Source organism: Ananas comosus, linkage group 6, assembly GCF_001540865.1.
Source record: "Ananas comosus cultivar F153 linkage group 6, ASM154086v1, whole genome shotgun sequence".
Taxonomy (NCBI): Eukaryota; Viridiplantae; Streptophyta; class Magnoliopsida; order Poales; family Bromeliaceae; genus Ananas; species Ananas comosus.
The window spans coordinates 3,621,026-3,643,013 of record NC_033626.1 but is presented as its reverse complement, the minus strand read 5'-3'; the positions used below and the strand labels follow the sequence as shown (position 1 = coordinate 3,643,013).

Here is a 21,988-nt window from a genome sequence, read left to right as displayed (position 1 = left end):
TCAATGTGCCTCTACTGCACAATCATGATATATAATCAATGTTGGGACCTCTACTATCCCTGGGTTCATGTCAAGTTTACTATACTAGACTCAATGCCACTCGTTTGATCATTGTAGTAAGTTTTCTACTAGTTGACATGCCACTCGTTCAAGTTTAGTGTTTCTACCACACTAATTAAATGCCCCTCTACTAGGCTATGTCCAAGTTCATCACTTTTGCCACTATAGGATTCTATGTCACAAGACCCAATCCTCATACTATCCTAGTCCACGTGTCAAGCTCACCCCGCTACACTACCAAGAAAGCATGCAAGGAAATGGAAATGTACAACTACTATTCCTATAGCACAATATGATCAATATAATTAACTTAGACATAAAAAGAAACCCGGATGTTTCGGGATGACACGCCCCACCTTTTATCGCTATCACGAGGTTAGGGTTCCGATTTCGTGATTTTTGGAAGCTTTCGCCGCGAGCTGCGGCAATCTGTACCTTAACGGCTTCGTTCTTTAATATCTTCACGTAGCCTCGTCGTATCGCCGAACCTCTCAAACCCAAGCTCTCTTCAAGCCAATGGTGAAGAAAAAGAAAGCTTCACCTCTAAGCAGGCTTTTTCTTCTCCAAATCCACCTCCAATTCCTCTCTTTGGTGGAGAAATTGCTAGAGAGAGAGAGAGATCTTTCTCTTTGGTTGCAAGTGTGAGGGAATGAGAGAAAAGGTTCAATCCTTCATATATATATGTATATAGGAAACTTGACCTCCAAGTTTCATAGGAAACTTGACCTCCAAGTTATCCCAAGTTTCATAGGAAACTTGACCTCCAAGTTATCCAAGAACACTATTCACATTCAGTTTAGCAGCACGATACAGATATTTTTCGTCTGCCCTTCTGAACGTCCGCTTGAGCTCAAATTTGGCAGTCATGCTCGGTTTTACTTAACTTACTGAAAGAAATTTTAATCTTTTAGTTTCGACCCCGTTTGGTCACCGGAAGCTCTACCGAACTCTAATCTTTATCAGATAACTGTCGGATTTTATTTTCCACCTCTCGGGTGTCAGAATGATATGAAACTTTAAATCTAGCCTTATAAAAAGAATTCTGACTTATCCTCCAGTTTTCATAATTTAAGAAGTTCTGTACCTTACACTTTGCTTCTTACAGAGGTGGAAGTCCTCTTGCAAGCGCGGAATGGAGAATTTCCTTTTTCATGCAGGAGAGCAAGCTTCTCCATGCTAAGGAGGATGGGCGCTCCTCCTTAGCCTTTACGGCAAGGGTCCCTCTGCTTGGCATTAAGAAGGGGAAGGTAAAGCTTCTCCTCTTTTGTTTATAAAGGTGGAGGAGAGGCGCCGTTCCTCTGTGAACCTTAGGAGAGGAAACCCCTCTGTCTTCTGTAGGAGGTTTTCCTTCTGGCATAGGAGGAGGATCTCCTGCTGCTTACGTAGGAGCCTTCTCATCTTCTTGTGCTCGCAGATAAGAAGGGCCTACGTTCTCCTGCTTGCAGAGGTGATGGTCCCCTACGACCAAGCAGGTGGAGGGTCTCCTCTTGTATGCGCATGCGAGAGAGAGAGAGAGAGAGAGAGAGAGAGAGAGTTTGCATTTTTCACGACAGAAGAGAAAGAATGTATAGTTTGGACAAATTTAAATTAGGCAGACATGAAGTATACTCTTTGTATATGGGCATTCTCATCATTTTAATGTGTTCAATAACTATGATTTGTGCGTTCGGCCTTTGCCTATATTACAGGCGATCGAACAATGGAGCTTTTGTGGTTGGGATGAAGAACGCATTTTTTTGCGCTTCCTTAAGTATTGCATAAATGCCAAACACCTTTTTTTGGGTTATCTGAGCAGAACTAAACAAGCATAGATTCAGATAAGCAGAACTAAACAAGCACAGATTCTAATGCAGCCACAAATTTGAAAAGAACCTACTGGTGCGCTGTTGTAAAATTCCAGACTACAAAAATATGGTTTCTGAAATCTTGGTATTCAAAGGTTTGTGAAGGACTTCACAATTTTGCTCCTAGGATTGAAGAAGACATTATACAAAGACTGTCAAGACTTCTAATTATGCAACTAAGAAGGTAAATTGTACGTTAGTCCATAAACATTGCACTAGGAAGCCTATTTTCCAATCCTTGTTCTTCTATCAGCTTTCATTTACCAGATAGACAAAAATCTGGTGTGCAGAGTCATTGTTTCTACAACCATCAATTATGACTAAAGTAGGGAAATTCCTGCTAGAGAAACCCTACTTTGCCTATTAATTTGCTTGCTGGCTTGCAGTTAATTAATAGACACGTAACCTGCAATTTTTAAGTGTTCTATGGTAGGAGTTTTCATGCTTGCTCAGAATGAATGGGCTTAGAAATAGTGAGTTGCCACTGTGGCATGGTGCATTAGATTTCCCTCTCTCTGAACAATGGAAACTGAAAGCAGGACTAGGATTGGAATAATTTGATAGCTTGAACCCCTGATGCAATAAATTGAGGATTAGGGACCACCTTGAAATACAAACAAGAGTTTGAGGACAAATAGTGTAATCTAGCGTCATCAGATGTGTGTATGACAGTAATACAGGTTAGACAATTCTTTTATGTTTTTGGATGGTCGCAAAAGATGAGCTTTGCATACATGGTACTGTTTGGACCTTTAGTCAAGAGTATTTAGTTAGGTAACTAATCCTTTTTTATCATATATGTTTGCGCACATACAGAGAGAGGATAGGCATTCCATGGTCTAGATGTTACTGTTAGAGATACTTTGCACTTAGTATGAAAGGTTTAGCACAATGACCTGGCCAGAATTTTTCCACGTTTCAGCTCTAGTTACAGGTTGTGTCCATCATTTGCCGACAGCACCAAGACATCAGAGTTCAATTACTAGGTTGCACTTACACTTCGTATATCTTGAGATCAATGCCAATTTGTGATAAGTTATACAATTTTTCTTTACAAGTCATTGTTTAATATTTGTTGAATCACTGGATCATGCTTCGACGAAACAAGCCTGTTTCCATGTTCTCTTACAAGACAAAAGTATAACTGAAAGTTATACTTTCCATTTTCAGTTACCTTCTTAATTGCAAGCTTATCTGGCTTCTTAGGATGGTTGAATCATTTTATACAGATTAACAGTATCATGCTTAATTCATTGACGCTACACCTGATTTATGAATCTTTCTGTTTCTTACACAAACTGATTTTCCTGACTTTTCATTTTATGTTCACATCTGGAGTAAATTTATGAATTTGCATTCTCATTTGTTAAAGATATATGGAGGGTTGTCAACGAGCAGAACATGAGCAAGCTCGGGCCAGCTCGAGACCAGCTCGAAAATAATTCGAGCCGGCCTGTGTTTGGCTCAATTGTCAATGTGCCGAACACAAGCGAAACGGAGCTAGCTTGAGATCGGCTTGAAAATTGTGACGCACTGGACCTTTGCAAATTGCGAGGTTTGAGTGTTTGATCTGCGTGACGAGCCATCTCAGACTGTCTGAAGGGTCGTAGACAGTGTTCCGACCTATGGTTCGAGTCCCGAGAATTGTGGTTTGAAACAGTGTACCAAAATCCAAAAAGTTGAATTTTTGGTTAGCTCTCGGATTAGCCTCAGCCAGGCTGTGTACCGGTACAGCCTTGATGGTTGTACCGGTATAGAATTTGTACCGGTACGCCTTGATGGTTGTACCGGTACACAATAGTTTTTCTGCCAACCCGAGGCTCGGGTTGGGCAGTTTCGCAGAAGGTGTACCGGTACACTTTCCCGTGTACCGGTACACAATGCAGAATCTGGGCAGTTTCGTGGGGGGTGTTTTTGCAATTGTTGCAACCCCTTTATAAACAACCCCAGCCCCTTTGAGAGCTCCTTTGAGCCCTAAACCTGAGGAGACAAGGTAAGAACTCCCTCTCTTGAGTTCTCTCCCATTTTTGATGGATTTTGTTGGGTTTTGATCTTCTCCTCCTTGCTTTTCTTGCTTCTTATTGGGTTTCCTCCATGAGAGAAGCCTTGAGCTCGGGATTGGAGCTTTGTGGAGGGAGAATCTTCAACCCCATTTGGATTGGGGCCTAGTTTGGAGCTTCTAAGAGGTTAGTAACTAGATCCTTTCCTCTAGATCTAGTTTTTGTTGGATTTTACTAGATCAAACCCTAGATTTTGGATTTTAGGGTTAAATTTGGGGATTTTCGTTTTGAGGGCTTTTGTACCAAATTGATGGGTTTAGAACCTTTGTTTAGGTTAGATTGGAAGGACTCTAGCTCCCATTTGGAGATTGTGAGAGCTTCCTTCGCAATCGGTGAGTTTTTCGTCAACCCTAGCCCTATATGCTTAATGATTGAACTTAGCGTCGTTCGTTTCGACTAGATGACACTTGTTCTCGTACCTTTAGGGTACTAGGAGTGTGGTGGACGCCTTCGTCGTGACAAACGAGAGCCTTCGTTGACGACGGTGGGTTTGGCTTCCTTGAAATCGGAGGAAATTCCTCCTAAGTGGTTAAATGCTTTCATTCTCTTCAAATTCATGCATATTCATGTTTAGTAGCATTTATGGGAATTTTGAATGCTTGGAACTCATATGTTATGCATCAAGAAAGTTACTCTATATAGTAGAGAGACAAATGTGCTTTGTTAATATGCATGCGACGAATATTCTATGAGATGATAGGAAATAAAGTTTCATGCTTCGATTTTGACTAGAAATTATAAGTTCTTGAACTTAGTATCCATGTTGGGACAAAATGAGCCATAGTGTCATAAAGAGGCACTTGGACTAGAGAATTATTAAACTGCAACATAGAGACTTGATAATAGGCCACATTGACATCAACTATATTCCATATTTGAGATATGATGAAATAGTGACTTGGCCACGAGGACATTTGCTATATACCATGTTACTGAACATGAGAATTTGGTACTTGCGACTGATCGTTTGATTACTTGCCATTGTGCTCATTCGCACATGCTTGTGAGGGTCGCTCCCTACAAGCCGGCACTCCGGAGATGGCCATCGCGATACATATTCGCCGTGCGGGATTGGGCGCCGAAGTGGATTGCCGTGGGCCAGGCTCATTCCTAGGGTGGGGATGATGACTACCACGGGGCCATTAGGCTCGGCACCGGCCAGACAGCCTACGGGTGGGTCTCAGGGCCATAGACAGCCTTCGGGTGGGTCTCTTCAGATTTGACTTGAGTATTCATTATGACATGATGACTTAGTGTACTACTTGGACATTGACTAGAATAGTAAACAACAAAACTTTACTATTTCGCATTGTGGATATTATGATAGTTGGAGACTTGTATTGTATGCATAGTTGACTTCATACTTATGCTATTTATACTAAGCAGAGATATCATGTTGTAGTAAGTTACATTTTTTTACTTGCCCTTCATTTTCCTACATTTATAGTCACTGACATCTATTGTAGCTTTGGGCCTTGCGGTGCACTCACTGAAGTCAGTAATTGCCCACTGGGAACTATTCTTAATAGTTCTCACGCCCCTGTTTTCTGGTTTTCTCACTACAAAAAAGTAGTGCATTTGTTACGGATTTAAATTTCGTATGTCACCAAAAAAGTTTTTAGTTACAAAATAGAAAAAAAACTGTCACAAAAAATAAGAGACTGGGGCTTGAACCCGCAACCTTTACATTAATTTAATCCCTCTCAACCACTATACCACAACTAATGCTTCTTAAAATATCAATACCATTCTTATTTATTCGTATTTCCACATTATATTTTAAGTTCCAAACCCTCACCTAATTCCGTTAGCATACGGCGACATTTTTTTTTTCCCAAACCCTTCCCATTCGTATCCAGTTCTTCTTCCTGCCGAGATCTCCGGCGATCGCCGCCGGAGAGATCTCCGGCGATCACCACGCGGGATCAGAGGGGACGGGAGCCGCTGCGGAGCCTCGCCACTCCATGCCGCAGCACACCACGAGCACGGCGGCGGTCAAAAGCGCGGCGATGCACCTGCTGTTCGGGCTCTACATCCTGAGCATCGCCGTCGCCTCCGACCTCTCGCAGGCGGCCGCCGACTGCTTCCGGCCGTCCACCTTCAACTTCGCCACCGCCGAGCAGGAGGGGAAGGGGGGGAAGACTGTCGTCCTCGCCCACTCGCCGCAGCCGCCGATCGTCCTCGTCCACGGCATCTTCGGCTTCGGCAAAGGGGTATCTTTTTTTTATTATGATTTTTTTTTTTATTTTCGCCCGCTAAGTGTTCGGTGAAATGCCCGTGTGAAATATTTCCTTCGGAGCTTAACCTCAACTATGCTACTATTCTGAATCGGCTTTTGCCTGACCTTTCAAAATGTAGATTTTACTATCCGACCTTTCAATTTGGTAGAATTTTCAAATTTAAATGATCAATTTATACATGGCGAATTATAGGGACTAAACTTGTAAAGATAAATGATCGAGGGGTGGATGGATTGAGTTGGGTGTATGTTTTCGCCTGTTAGGTGTTTGATGAAATGTCTATGCGAAAAAAAAAAATTGTGGGGGATTTTTCTTTTTCTTTTTCTTTTTTTTTATGTACAGAACTTAGGTTTTGAACTATGAACTATTTTGAATTTGCTATCCAAACGTTCAAAATTTTAATTTTACTGCTGAACCTTTTAATTTGTCCGAACTTTAGAATTTAAGCTAGTTTCTTACTTTTAATAAAATTTACAGTTGCGAGAATTACGGGAAGGATACCAATTAAACTTGTAAAGATAAACAACGCATTTAAATTTTGAAGATGAAGTGTCGTTCATTGATTCAGATCAAACAAATTGAAAGGTTGGATAGTAAAATTAAAATTTTGAAAGATTGAATAGCCGACTCAAAATAGTGTATAGTTCAGGTAATTTTCATATAGTTTTTTTTTTCTTTCTTTGTTAAAATGTGTAGGCACCACCTAAACATTTTCACTGCTTACTAGCCATTTGATGTAGCTACTTTTGTTAACAATTGAAACTGCCACGTGCATCTTTCGTGTTCTAACAAAATTACAAAAATTGCTAACGGAAGGAGCTAAATCAAGCGGTTAGTAAGTAGAGAAGTGCAAATCGAATAAAAAAAGAAGTTTAGGGGGCCAAATTTATTTATTTATTTATTTATTGTAATTTTATTTTGTTTGATTGATTGGTTACAGAGGCTCAGAGGGCTCTCGTACTTCGCTGGAGCGGAGAAGAAGGACCATCGCGTTCTCGTGCCGGATTTGGGGTCTTTGACCAGCGTTCATGATAGGTTGATACGAATAATTCTTACTTGGAATAAAAACTCTTCATCATTTTGATTTTGTTATTGGTTGTGTCGTCAACTTTTTATCGTTTTGATTTGAGTTACTTTTCTAAATTGATGTGGAAAAATTCATTAAAAACTAACGATTTTGTCAGCTATTAGCCGTTAACTATGATGAATTCTGCAGTTTCGTCGGCTAAAAATGTGTTCAGATCAATGTCAGGTTTAGCAAAATTTCCAATTTTATTTGATAGAAATAGAAGAAACAGTTTGAGTGGTCTATTTCAAAATCATTTGTAGTTGAGAGAATTCGCGTTTGTGTTTGGTTATTGATAAAAGATGGGATTTGAGGAATTTATTTTTCAGGGCACGTGACTTGTTCTATTATTTGAAAGGAGGGCAAGTAGACTATGGAGAGAAGCACAGCAGCATTTATGGCAATTCCAGATTTGGGAAAATTTACGAAGAAGGTATCAAAAAAAATTTTAAAAAAAAATCAAAAGCGAAAGAAAGAACGAGGCTACCCCATTTGTTCCCTGTCTCTCTCTCCCTCTCTATTCTCTCTTCCTTTATATCTCCATTCGAGGGTTTCGTTTTTGTATCCTAACCTCTCTCTCTTTGGCTTCGAGATCTGAGGTGGTGGTGACTCGATAGAGGTGAGCTTCCCACGATCCTGGATCTTTTTTTTTTCTTTTTAGGGTTTTAGATCTATGTTTTAGCTCACATTTTGTGTATTTTTTGTTGGAATCAGAGGATTATATTTGAAGACGCTTTTTTTCTACTTAATATTTGATTCGTTCGGTTTTGATCCAGCGTTTTCTTTAGTGTTGTGAGATCGTGTTAAGTAATCTACGGGGCAGGAGCTGTTTTAGCCAATTTTCGCTTTTCTCACCCATTTTCTAATGATTTCATATGTTCTTTTCAGATCTGATCTCATGTCTAGGTCGTAATCTATGTCAGTATCTAGAAACTAAGAAGCTATTACGAAACTCTGCTTTGCATTATTTAATACTGGTCGTAACGGGGAATCGGGGATATAGAATTGTAGAACCTTTTCAGGAAACTAAAATGTTATTCCCAGATTTCTGGTGATCGGTCATGTTTTTAGGTAGATATATGAGACGGCTAGCTACAGGATCTTGCGATTAGTTTTTGGATCCACATCTTTTTCCTCAAAAGATCATGTATATATATATGCTCGTTGTTGTTCTTATGTAGTTTGGTTTCTCAGAAAATAAGTTGATATTCATGCCCGGGCAACGTAAGAAACAAAAATTTTAAAATAAATTTCCTGCGTGTTATTCTGGTTGGTTGACTCCAGCAGGTTCAATCTAACGGTTAGTGGAAACACTTTGATCGTAAGTATATTTTATATCATTAGAAACACTTTCATTGTTAGTTCAATCTGATGCTGGGAGTTACAGTCGAGTACTTNCAAATAGAGGAACATATAAATAACAGATTAATAGCTGGAAATAAGTAAGATAATGTCTAATCTACATAATTTATTTTATTTTTATCAAAGATCATTAGAATATTTAGGACCCTGAACTTAAATTAAGAACTACTTCTAATTTGAGAGACATGAGTTGATGGCTTGATGTTTAGTTCGAAGGACTGAAGTGCAGAGGTAAGGGCGCATGCTGAGTCCTTATTGTCACGACCACGGGCTCAACGCGGTGCTGAGTGTTGGCACTGATGTGTGCTGATAGGCATGCAAACCACCAATTGACACACACGGGCACACTTTGGCACAGGTTTATTTGGCCTTTTTTGATCAAAAGAAGTCTTTTATGGTCGTTTCTTTGGTATGGGTTTCTATTCATTGTTTCTTTTGACCCATTGGCTGCAGTTGGCTGTATACTTTTAATACCCACAAATCTACATTTGTAATGCAATACATATGAAGTTAATAAGTAAATACAACAATAATGAGGTCTGTATAATTTGTACTGTGATGGGGGTATAATTTGATGAGTGTATCAAGCGGATCTACTTACTCTTTCATTCTTTGTGATATATTTTTTTCCAAAGGAAACTAATGGAAAATTCATATTTTATAATTTTCAAAGAAGAAGAGGGAGCAGGAGAGAGAGATAACTTACTCCTATTTCTTCTGCTCTTGTAGAGAGAGAGAGAGAGAGAGAGAGAGAGCGAGAGAGATTTGGAGAAGGAAATAGGGAAAAAATTGTATGTCATGTTATTGGCACGGTGTACAATATGCTTGGCATATCAAAATGTCTCACTCGACATGCCTACCAGCATCGAGGTACGGTACATGCTTATAAGTCGTGAGTACAGTATGACTTGCTAGATAGGCTTTGATGCACCAGATAGTTAATTTCTTGGTTGCTTGCTTTTCTACTAGAGGATTAGGTATTAAATCTAACTAAATTGAAGTTTTTCCTTTTCTTTTGATCTTTTGAACTTCAATAAGCTATGAAGCATGGATACTTCGAATTTCATGCCGTACCCGTATCGGATACGTATCGGATACCGATACGCGCCCGATACGCGCCCGATACGTGTCCGATACGGGAATGAAGTATCCGGCAATTTTAAAAAATTAAAAAATATCGGATACGGCTCGGATACCGCTCGGATACGTGAGGGATACGGGGGGATACGGGGGGGACACGGCTAGCTTCTTTTTTGGTCTAAAATGATCGAAACTTAAAATTTTTTTAAAAGCTTACGTCCAAACTTATTGGAAAGAAGGAAAAGAGTGAGAAAAACGTCAATCTCTGTTCAATTTGTCATTTCATCTATCTTTTTCCTCTTGAATGGTAGAAGGCGCTTTTTGCTATTGAATGGTAGAAGGCTCTCCCTCTCGTTCTATCTTCACACAGTATTTACTCTCTTTCATCTAATTTGTCAACCTAGCATTAAGCAACAAAGGCTATAGAAAATATTATTTTTTTCCTTTTCTATTAAATTGTTAGCATATTTTTTTATTACTAATTTAATAATAGAACTAACAAAACATACATATATATTGAATGGCTAATTATCTAGTTTATGCGACTACATATCTATTATTATCATTTGATCAAGTTGGATGATAGTTGGTTTGATACTTTTTGAGTTATTATTTTATATGATTGATTATCTTTTTTTATGAACATATGTAGAACAATTATACAAGTTAATGCATATTAGAATATATTCCTTAATATAGTCCAGATATCCTGATTGTTCTCAATATATTATTACATATAATCAACATATATTTAAATATATTTAAAATAATATTTTATTCAAGTATATTCCGCGTATCGTATCCTAGAAGTTTTAGAAATTGCCGTATCGCCGTATCCGTATCGTGTCGTATCCGTATCCCCGTATCCGTATCTGTGCAACATAGTCAATAAGTGAGGTTTTGGACTATGACAAAACAGGAGCCCATGTGCATAGCCTGCTTCACCTAGGCAGCTAGGCTATTCAGGCCAACTAGTTAACCGGTCAAGTCTTAGTTTAATAGAATTTTAGTTGTTCAAATCTGTTTCTAGTCTGAAAATAAAATCAAATTGGTTAGGTGCCTGTTTCACTGGGGTCCAAACACCCAATCTATTTTAGGTCACATAACAATGGTGGCAAACCTCAATTTTATTGCAGAAATAAGGAATATGGATGAACAACTATCTAGATAATAGTAACTTCTATATTGAAAGTTTTAATGGGCGTCAGTTTTTGAAGTTTCACCCTTGTGGTCATCTAAACTCCCATTATAGTCGGTTGGTAGGAGAAATTTCAATCTAGCCTGTTCAAGATGATGTTTTAGGGGTTTTTATAGTACTGGATCTTATGAAAAGAATGATAATATTGAAGATTTCTTCAAATCATGTTGACGAAGCACTTATTTTAGGAAAGGATGACCCTGTTGAAAATTTCAGTCTGGCCTCTCTGCCAGGTTTTTGTATGCCTTATGCTCATGATGTAGTTACTAAATAGCGACTCTCAATTTCAGTTCTGATAAAAAACTATTCATCTCAGAAACTGCATTACATATGTACGCTTTTTGTGCTGTTGAGATATCATCGTGACTAAAACTCTGTCATGTAGAAGAGAAATATTTAAGTAGCTTAATTTCACGGACTTAGGAATTTTGCTCACTAAGCCCGTGTGGCCCCCGACTTCTTCAGCGAAGATGGGCAAGTCTTGCTCTCTGTTTGCTATCCCGGACCTCTGGTCTGCGACTAAGTGCAAAAGAGTGAAAAGAGAGACAGGGTCTGCAAAAAAACANAAAAAAAAAAAAAAAAAAAAAACTAAGTACTCTATTACTTAGAAAAATAGAATTACAAGTGCATCTCTCTATGCCTTGGCCTCAGCCAATCCTCTTACGTATAGGCATATGGTACATTGATTCTGCCCACTGACCATCGTACGTTAACACACTACAGGCTAGAAAAACTATGAAAGGGAACCCAAGAGTTGCTCGTGACCTTTGGGCATCTGCTGGCAATTTTCGAGGCTTTAATGCTGCAATTGCGTTACCCTTTGTCTCCCACACAAGGTGCTAGAATGGTACCTTCTTGTAACGACCAAGCCCATTAGCAATAATAATTTGTTGGGCCCAAACATCGGCCCAAAATGTTTAAGCCCAGTTATTATTACTAGTGTCTAAGTCTCTTATATACCCAATCACATCCCCATTCATATTCGATGTGGAATTATTGGGGTGTGACAGACTCCCTCCGTTAAGGCCCTGACGTTCTCGTCAGTCCAATCACACACACAGCACAAGATCACCAGGCGATATGAGACTCGTTTCGCTAGCCTTGTCATCTAGACCCTGGCATAGCCGGTTATTTTGTCATTCAGACTCTGGCATAGCCTATTACTCGCCACACATTTCTGGCTGGTGAACTGACTCTGATACCAAATATAACGACCTAGCCCACTGGCAATAATAACTCGTTGGGCCCAAACACCGGCCCAAAATGCTTAAGCCTAGTTATTATTAGGAAAAACTTCAAAAACCCCCCCGTGGTTTCACACTTTTTCATTTTAGTACCTTGTAGTTTAAAGTGTATCAAGTTAGTACCTTGTGGTTTCTCACTTTATCACTTTAGTACCCTGTGGTTTAAAATGAAGTTAGTATCCTGTGGTTTTTCACTTTATTACTTTAGTACCCTATAGTTTTATTTTTGTATCAAGTTAGTACCCTGTGGTTTATAAACTACAGGGTACTAAAGTGATAAAGTACGAAACCACAGGATACTAAAGTGATAAAGTGCAAAACCACAGGGTACTAACTTGATACATTTTAAACCACAGGATACTAAAGTGATAACGTGAGAAACCATAGGGTACTAACTTGATACATTTTAAACCACAGGGTATTAAAGTGAAAAAAGTGAAACCACAGGGGGGTATTTGAAGTTTTCCCTTATTATTACTAGTGTTTAAGTCTTTTATATACCCAATCACATCCCCATTCATATCCGATGTGGGATTATTGGGGTGTGACACTCTTTGGCTGCCAATTTCAGTTAGCGAGGTCGGGATAGGGACTTGTAATGGGCTGAAATTTTTCTAAGTCCTTGACATAAAGCTCTCTTGTCATTATGGGATCCATGTAAAGAAATGAGAAAGGGAGAATTTTTAGTACAGATTGAAACGTGAAAGGGAGAATTTTTAGTACAGATTGAAACTTTCTAAATGGTTCCTAGAACTTATCATTCACTAGTCGTTTGTTTTATTAGATGTGCTAGTTGTGTTTTTATTAGAGCTCTGTTTATTTCTGCTGGATATGTAGGTGGATAGTGGAGTGGTCAACTGTGCTTTACGGACCAGTTAATTTAGTCTGTTTCATAGGACTGCAACTGAAGAATAAAAATTGCAGCCATATAGTCCGACAAGTTATTTTCGAAATGTCTTGCTTCAATTGAAGGTTAATTACTGAACAGGATTAATAAGTCAAAGTATACGCTTTCACTTGGAGTATGCTTAGTTTGTATGAAGTTTCTTACTCTTCCACTGCACAGGTTCTTGTGCTATTATTGTCACTAAACCGTGAATGATATTTTACTTACTACTAGCCCAAATTACGAAACTTGCACTTCAGCGTTTTTCTTATTAGCTACCTGCAAAACCAAAATTGCATCTGCTCCAACCCTCCGGTTTACTATTGTCAAAAACAAGCCCCAAATTTTGGAATTATGAATGAGTTGAATGCAAAACACAATGCAAATGAGTTAATGGAAAGTCTTGATCATACTGAGTGTACAAAAACCACATAAATTGAATAAATTGTCTAATAAATGACCAAATAATAAATCTATTTTTTAAAAAAATCTCTATTATTTGGTTGTAGATTTGTCACTAAGTTGTAAGTTGGATAAATATTCAAACATAAAATTGACACAGTATACGAACTAGTTCTAGTGAAGTTTTACATCCAAATCCGCTAGTCATCCTAAACTTTTGGGCCTATATGAGATGGTGGTAACATGTTATTGCGATTGATGCCAATTTTTTTCATGCGGATAGAGAGGCAAGGTCTTAAAAGTAGGTGGTCTTTTTTTTGTAATTTATCTTTAACACTGTAGTGGAACAGAAAAATGCGGAATCTGATTTCAAACACTTAGCTAATTCTTGGTTCTTCCTTATGTTGTGATTTGTGATTTGTTTGGTTTCTCTGAAGTTCTTATATTTATTTACTGCTATATTATACAAACAATAGTTCTCAGACTAATTTGGTTCTCTGGACATTGTTACAGTGGTTAGACATCTTCAGCTCTGCATTTACTATTGCAATGAAGTAAAGCAAGAAGATATTCTTTGTACAATAGGGGCAATTTTTTGTTTTTTTGTCCATTTCCATTTGTTTCTTGAGTAGCTTATTGGTGAGAAACCATTTACAGCATTAGTTTCACCTGTATGTGCTATTAACTAACCCATACTATGAAAGATTGTTTAGAAAAAAAACACACTCCCTTTCTCTTGATGCTTGTTTCTTTTCTACTCTCAATTCTTCAAGGATTTGTGCAAAGTGTTGCTGAAAGTGCTTATCCATATAGGATTACTGGGTCCAAATCGTAAGCAGATAATTTTTAGAGCTTGTTTCATTGTTTGGGTATAGGAGCACGTCATAAGATGATAAACTCTACGGGATGGGATTTTGTGTGATTTAAAAAGTTCTTTGCCGAAGTGATATAGATGAATATACTATGTGCATATGGATATATTTTGAACTCGTAAATCTTCAATGACTCTGCTATTTGAGTGAACAAAAGAGATGCCGGACTAAACATCTTGGTGGAGTTGGATTCTTTTTTAAGCTCTATTTATTTTAGGATGTTCATCACTATATTACCCGGGAAATATTTTAGTTAAAGTTTAGCTATTATTACGTGGACATGCTGACAAACATCTCTTTGCATGTAGTTTATGTTCTCAATGCAACAATCTATAAACCTATATGAAGCCACAATAATTTTAGCCACGTGGCAAATCATTCTTCATCCTCATAGCCTTATTTTGAACCAAATTATTTTATTTGGACCGAACCACTCTTTTAGCATTTAAACCAAACCGCCCATTGAATCTATTAAACTATACGAATTCTTAGTTACCGAATTGTGGCTTTGAACCGAACGACCCATCTCCTCCTCACCCGATGCTTCTCTTCTCTGAACTAAACTCTCTTAATTTCTGAACCAAACCGCTTCTCTATCCTTTCCGTTTTCTTTATATGGCAAGTAACGTCTCCTCTCCATGTCGTGCATCCGTTCTTTCTTCCTCTTCCGTTGCAGTATTTCCACTCGGCTTTAACTTCCCTATGCTTTCGCCACAACGGCTATTCCATTTCCTTCTCTTTCCCCACCTTCCTTTTTTACCTCTCTACTGCCATTAGGAATCTCGAAAGGAGATCGCCGAAAATATCTGGGCCCTCTCTGCTGTTGCTGCCGCCACCTCCACCTCCGCCGTTGCTCCTGTTTCTACCACCCCTACCGTCGTAACTTCCAGAGGGTCTAAAGCCCTCATCTTCGATACAATACTTGTCCGGTCGAGACGAGGTGCAACCACAGGAGGCGGGATCTTCGGAATAAGAACTGAGAGGGGTTTCCACGATAGTAACTGACGGAGGCCGGCGAGGGGAAGCGCGGAAGAAGGAGCGAGTCCCGTGGTAGGGCTCTCTCCACCAAGGCGTAGAGGAGGCGCCACCGCCGCCTAGGGCATCGGAGCCCACCCCTCTATCATGCTTCCATTCCTTCGAGACTAAGTCCTTGCGATCTCACGGCAAGGGTTCAGGATCCATCAAATTTCCCAGCTACAAAGGGGGCATCTAGGCCCCTCCGCCGCGTGAATCTAAGCAACGTAGATCAAGAACCCCAACCACCCCCTCTCTCCCGATCCAAACACCAAGAAGCCGGAATCTCTGGGGTTTCCACTCCAGGATAGGTCCAAATCCCTCGCTCCAACCTTTGATCTCAGAGCTAAAACAACGATAGGAGATCGAAAACCTAAGAAAAACAACAAAAACAACTGAAAAAAGGATCGATCTTTCTCGCCTCTGCATTCGAGGAGCCACCGTAGAGATCTACGGGAGAAGAAGACGCCGGAGGAAGAAGAAGAAAAAGAAAAGGCTGAGAAAGCCATTGCTGCTGCTGCCCCCTAGGTTTTGCAATGGATGTGTCATATCCCGCTATCACCAATTTGGTCGATCCGGGCCCGTACACAGGCGCCGAACGGACAGAACCTCCTCTGTCCGCCCAAGGCTCAACAACAACGAGTATATGTATAAAGAAATAAACAATTCCCAAGATAACATTTCAATATACATGGCTTGCACGAGGGCAAGCAACAATCACAAGTGATAGTAAGCTAGCTATACTAAAAATTCACTGTAATTTAAAACTTTTAAACTGAACTTTACATAACTAAATAACTGAAACATTTAGTTATTTACATGCTTTATAATACATTCATTTACATGTCTCTGTACATCAAAATGTCTCACATGAACTCAAAATGGGATACCACTAAACACTGGTGTCTGCTAGCTAGGCTGCAGGGCTCTTGCCGCGATCCTCGGCCACAACGCTCGCACTGGAACCTGTATAGTTAGTGGTGTGAGAACTACAGAAAAGTTCCCAGTGGGTTCGGCCGCCGACCTCGCGACTCACCCACTAGGTCTATTCAGGCATATGTAGCAAAAAAAGTAAACAGATAGTAACCAACTATAACATATAACTACTACAATGCCTGTACCAAGCTGAAAGAAATGATATATGAAAACTGTAAGTATGCATGCATGCTGTAATGTACCAATACTCAATCAATCTAGCTAACCATTTGGTTAACTGTAACTCACCAACTCAATCCCTTGCGGGCCCTAAGCTGCCTCCCGACGGGACCGTCTGCTGGACAGATACTTTAGTCCAAGGGCAAATACTTTAGCCCATCAAGTGACCACTCCGGAGCGCACTGCCTGGGGGGAGCGACCACCACCAAGCTAAAAACAGACTATGTGAGTAAGATCTGATCCTCTTTTAGAGGATTCAATAATAGCCAATGTCACACTTTAACTCTAACTAGCTCTTTTTGCTAGTTTCACTGTTTTATTTCTCAATGCTATCCAATTCTCTAGTTAGAATGTCACCAAGTTCACTATTGTTATAGTCCGTGCATTCATAGGGTTCTATGTCCACATTCTAAGGTTCACGAGTTCTCTTTGTTGATAGGAATTTACATTTTCACTTGCACAACGCCGAACACCCTATAATGCATGACTACAAATATAAATATGCTCAATGAATAATCATAGACATAAAAGGTGATTCAAAGACTTCGGATAGCACCACCCACCTGTAGTGGTGTCAACAATTAGAATCCACGTCTCGGAACGCGTCGACAACTAGTTCTCGCGACTCGATGCAAATAGAGCCAAAATGGCTTCTATCTTAATTAACGCGTCGCCGACCTGTCGTAAAGTCAATTTAGACTTTCGGACATGTTTAATTATCATTATAAAGGATCAGAAGACATTAAACTAGAGCCTTATTCTCATATTTTACAAGTTAGCATTTCAATGCTATATAAAGTGTCAATTCCGCATTGATTTCAGCATTAAGCTGAAATCTTGCTTCATTTCCCTATTAGTTCTCTTGGCAGCTCTTCTAAACAGAAATTAGAGTGAATTTACCCCCAATTTCATTTAAAGATTAGAGTTAAACAATTTCAACTTTGTTCTAATCATCTCTAATTTGAGTTTTCTAGATCAATTACTCAATTGGCCTATTTCAGCTCTAATGAATTCTGCACCATACAGAATCCTACATAACGCTGAATTTTCAGCACTCCACCTTCTCCTCCACAGCTTATTACGAGTATAAAAGAAATACTTGTTTTGATCACACTCTTTTAAAGCAATACCAGCCCACTCCACTCAGGAATAAGCATCCCTCTCAGCTTCAGCATAAAATCTTCAATGCTGAAATTCAGCATTTAAACTTCCCAGTTTTCAGCATTAGTTCAACTGCTAACTTCAACTTTAGCTACTTAAAATCAGTCTTAACGTAGCTAACACACTACTTAATTCAGGAATAAACATCAATTTACCTCACTAGCTGTATCAATGCTCCAGAGTTCTTTCTCTTAGCTGATTCTCTGCTCACTAGTTCCAACAGCAGGAAGCTCTCTCTCCAATTCTGGTTTACTAGTGTTGGCATTCGGTTAAATCGAATCGGGTACGCCCATAAGCGGGTTCGATCCGACGGATATTATGTTATCTAATTGGATTGGAATTAATCTCGCTTTCAAATTGGAAAGTTAGTTAGAGATAAATCCTAGTCATATTAGGATAACAATTAATAACCGATTTGGCCTTATCTCTAACGCCATTAGGATTTTGGAATTCCTTATAAATATGCGGGCGATCCCACATAACAAAAAATACACGGAAAGAACGTAAACAGAGAGAGAATAAAAAAAAAATAATAGCGAGAAACCACATCCTCCATTGACCTATTATTCTAGAGGGACTTGCACGGTGGATTTTCGATCGCGCTCGTTTGTAGTTCGATCCATCGCGAGTTTGGAACGTGAGAAGATTTAATCAAGGACGATCAAAGGACATGTGAATCAACCTCGACGATCCGGGCTCATCGAGTTGTAATCTGAATCGCTTCCGCAAAAAGGTACGAACCGAAAACTTCCGCTGCGTTCTACAACTAGTTTACCAAGCTCTAATCCTGGCAGTCAATAAAGCCTTTATTAACTCTTCGTTAAGGTAAGTAACTTAATTATAGTCCAATACTAGTTCAAACTTACCTTAATTAGATACTTCTTCTAATTAATTTCAGCTTGAAGCATCAAGAACCCACTCAAGGTATCAACTCCACTTGGTAGCCCCAAATCTGAAATTTTCGACCATAAGACTCAATTCGATCCATTCTAAAGCAACTAATTTAACTGTAATTCAATATAGAAGGAACTTACTATAGTTTGATGCTAAATTAACTTGCTCACTGCATCAAATAGGCCATCCCTGCATTTCGGCAGTACCAAGAACATCTATCAACTTGATTTCAGCTCACAAATCTGAAATTTCAGCATTCTAATACTATAAACTTAATCCCTTTGTAGTTGTAATTAATTCTCAGCTGAGGGGCAAGTTGCTTACCTTAATTAAGTGTTACGCCAGGTTACTTCAACTCCAATAGCATCCTCTCTCAGCTCGGCCACTCCACCAAGCCGAAGACACCAAGTCTGCCAGTCCTAATCAGCTCTCAAGTCCTGACAGCAAGAGTTCTTCCTTTAACTCTTCTCTAAGTAGCTAGCTCCAATATAAATCAGGTGAGGATTTAACTTACTTTAATTTTTGAAGCTTCTCCAATTAACTCCCTGCTTGAATCAGGTCTCACAACCTCAGCCTACAAATCCCCAAGCTGCCAACATCAAGAATTCAGCTCCAACAGCCCACTAGGTTGTTTCTTGGCTGAGAGAGAAAGAGAGGAGAAAAGGAATAAGATTAGGCTGGTGGAGGGGTGTCCCAATACGTGTACACCTTCAGATTAACTGGGGTAAAGGGATAAGACTGAAAAAATGCAGCTTAGCCCCTTAGAATTGCAAAAGTACATTGCAACCTTCATATTTACATTTCAGTCCCTGAAGCTTACGATTCAGTCCCTGCACTAAACAACTAGCTGCAGCAGCACTTTGAAGCTTATTATGCCCATCCAACTCACTTCAAGTCCACTCAAGCACTTCCAAATTACACTAATATACCTCTACAAGTTGTCAAATTAATTTGGAAGCAATTAATTTCCAATTTGGCATCATGTTGATCATTTTGATCAACATTAACTCGGAATTTCAGCATTACTTGATAGCAGCAGTGATTGGAGGTTTCTGCCACTTCCAATTCACTTCGAGCACTTCCAAAACATGCCAAATGAACTTCCCAAGCTACCAAATTAATTTGATAACATTTAATTCTCAAATTTGCATTAACTTGATCATTTTTGACCAAGTTAACTAAAATTTCAGCATAAGAGTAGCAATGGCAATTGGATGTCTTTAGCCACTCCAATTCCATTCTTATCTATTCTCACATTTCCAAAACCTGTCACTTGATGTCCTCAAGCCACTAATTAAGTTTAGAAATACTTAATTTCCATTTTAGCATTATTTTGACCACTTTGATCACAATTAGCTTCTAATCAAATTTCAGCCTATTACAGGATGGGTCTCTATCCCTCGGGGTTCCTCTGTGGGAAGGGAAGGCAACGAGTTATGGAGAGAGGGAAAAGAATCATAAGCAGATAAAGGAGACAACCCAACTATGATTTCAATGCCTCCACAGGTGCCATTAGTGCTTCAAATTGCTAAAATGTGGTAATAAAAAACATTCTAATTAATGGGTCTCTAGATAATTATTTTTGACTAGATTATTTGAAACATTAAGGACGTCCCTTTAGGTTTCATTGGTTGCATATTTGTCGATCAATATTGAATGTTTCTATCGAGGTTTCATGAAATAGAAAAGAATTTAAAATTCATTATAATACTCGCAACGATTGTTGGTTGTTGAGTGGAGAATGCTAACATATTAAAAAAACAGCAACATGAGAAATCAATAAAAGGCTCAAACTGCAAGCCATAGAAGAGGATACAAATTGTAAGCATCATCTTGATTTTTTGCACCTTATTTTTTTTTCTTGAGTAGGATGGCAATATCTATCATCAAAGACTTGGAGAATACTTTTAAAATCACATCTGCTCCTGTTTGCTTTGGTGAACTAAGTTATATCTCTTTTTAAGAATTGTGTCTCTCTTTTCATTCTTTGTCTAGAAAAGTTTTCAATTGAGTTTTTCCCTTTATAGTTGGTCTCATTGGAGCTTCTGTATTCTGTTGCAAGTGAAAATTTTACACGATTCCAAACCAATTTGTCAAAAAATAGTTAAATCTTTCGTGAATAAGTTCTTCCAATCTGGGTATCTACACAGGTTTGCTAGCGTAATGCTTTTTAGTGAATGTAGGAGTATTATTTCCTAACGAAAATCGTAATCTATTATGCGATGTGAATAAGAGATACCTGACTTATACCCAAATCCGAGCACTCCAACATTTTTCCAATACTGCATTGGTTGTGTTGTCAACACAGTTAATTTGGATTCTTCCACGTCCAGTCCGATAGCATGAGAACTGAGTCCAATGGCGAGCCCACAATCTCCGGCAACCTCAAGATCGATATCAAGGGGAAGCACATGATCTTGGTAAATGCCTTGCGTTTTACAAATTTTGACTTTTATTTGGTGTTTAATTGTGACTTGATGTGAATTTGTCAATAATAAATAGGATAGTGGACTAAAACTGATAATTTAAAATTTTATTTTTTCATTGAAAAATCTAATGTTTAGTGTTAAAAGAACTATTTTAGTGACTTTCAACTAAAACATAAATTGATTATGCGGATTCCATTTGAATTAAATGAATATCCAGATTAATTTTCTCCTGAGTTGAGGTTGGGTGTCCGGACTTGGCAAGTCTATTGCATAGCGAAGAAGCAACAGTTTAGATGAAAACGTTGTATGGAGGTATGTTGTTATTTAGTGCATATTTTTCTTTTGGTAAGAAAAAAAAAAGAATCATAGTTGACATGCGTCAACTAAAGCATACTTTGATTTGAGATGTCTCCTCTTAGTTGAATTAGTACTAAGAATTAGGGGCTTTTTTTGCAAATAGCCCCCTGACAAATTTTATTTGCAAAAATAGCCCTGTCCAAAATTTATTTGCAAAAATGGCCCTGCCTCTGCCACGCCAGCGCCACGTCAGCGCCACGCGGGCAGGGGCTGGGCCAGGTGGTCAAGATGAACACGGTGATTGGTTCACCGTGTCTAAACACGGTGAACTAATCACCGTGTTTAGTGTATTACTCCCACCACCGGCGGGGAGTTATATTGCATTAGACACGGTGATTCGTTCACCGTGTCTAAACACGGTGAACCAATCACCATGTTTAGACACGGTGAACCATTTACCGTGTCCTTTACTTCCATAGCCAATTACGGCCTGGCTAGTTGTATTGGACACGGACTTAGCCATTTTCGGGGTTGTGAAGATACTTGTATAGGACACGGTTAACCATTCACCGTGTCCATGTTTAATATTGGACACGGTGAATGGTTCACCGTGTCCAATGCTACCACACACACAGCAATTAATTTGCCGCAGAAAAATCAATTACAAGATTCAATACAAGAATACAATACAGATACCTATCAATACATATCACAACACATCACA

At 39.0% G+C, this 21,988-nt stretch overlaps 1 protein-coding gene and 2 long non-coding RNA genes across 4 annotated transcripts; 2 read left to right on the top strand and 1 right to left on the bottom strand.

The window, feature by feature from the left end:
• Window positions 3,955–4,692, top strand: LOC109712033. Its single transcript, XR_002216751.1, has 3 exons — window positions 3,955–4,090; window positions 4,238–4,296; window positions 4,390–4,692. It is a non-coding gene; the product is annotated as an uncharacterized LOC109712033 (long non-coding RNA).
• On the top strand, window positions 5,762–7,840 carry LOC109711643 (lipase 1-like). Its single transcript, XM_020234788.1, has 3 exons — window positions 5,762–6,177; window positions 7,145–7,239; window positions 7,600–7,840. Exons 1-3 carry the CDS (start codon window positions 5,929–5,931, stop codon window positions 7,838–7,840), a joined length of 585 nt encoding a protein of 194 aa, XP_020090377.1. The 5' UTR covers window positions 5,762–5,928.
• On the bottom strand, window positions 16,166–19,252 carry LOC109711192. 2 transcript variants are annotated; one of them, XR_002216530.1, is made up of 6 exons: window positions 19,053–19,252; window positions 18,863–18,975; window positions 18,679–18,780; window positions 18,511–18,596; window positions 18,327–18,431; window positions 16,166–16,294 (listed from the first exon to the last, which is right to left on the bottom strand). It is a non-coding gene; the product is annotated as an uncharacterized LOC109711192 (long non-coding RNA). The 2 variants fall into 2 exon arrangements; XR_002216529.1 differs by lacking the exon at window positions 18,327–18,431 and having other exon boundaries at window positions 19,053–19,250.

What these genes read in the sequence shown, in the direction of transcription:
- LOC109711643 (XM_020234788.1), top strand. Translation starts at nt 5,929, where the DNA reads ATGCCGCAGCACACCACGAGCACGGCGGCGGTCAAAAGCGCGGCGATG. An exon ending in TCTTCGGCTTCGGCAAAGGG is followed by an intron (nt 6,178 to 7,144) that starts GTATCTTTTTTT and finishes GATTGGTTACAG; the next exon opens with AGGCTCAGAGGGCTCTCGTA. An exon ending in TTGACCAGCGTTCATGATAG is followed by an intron (nt 7,240 to 7,599) that starts GTTGATACGAAT and finishes TTTATTTTTCAG; the next exon opens with GGCACGTGACTTGTTCTATT.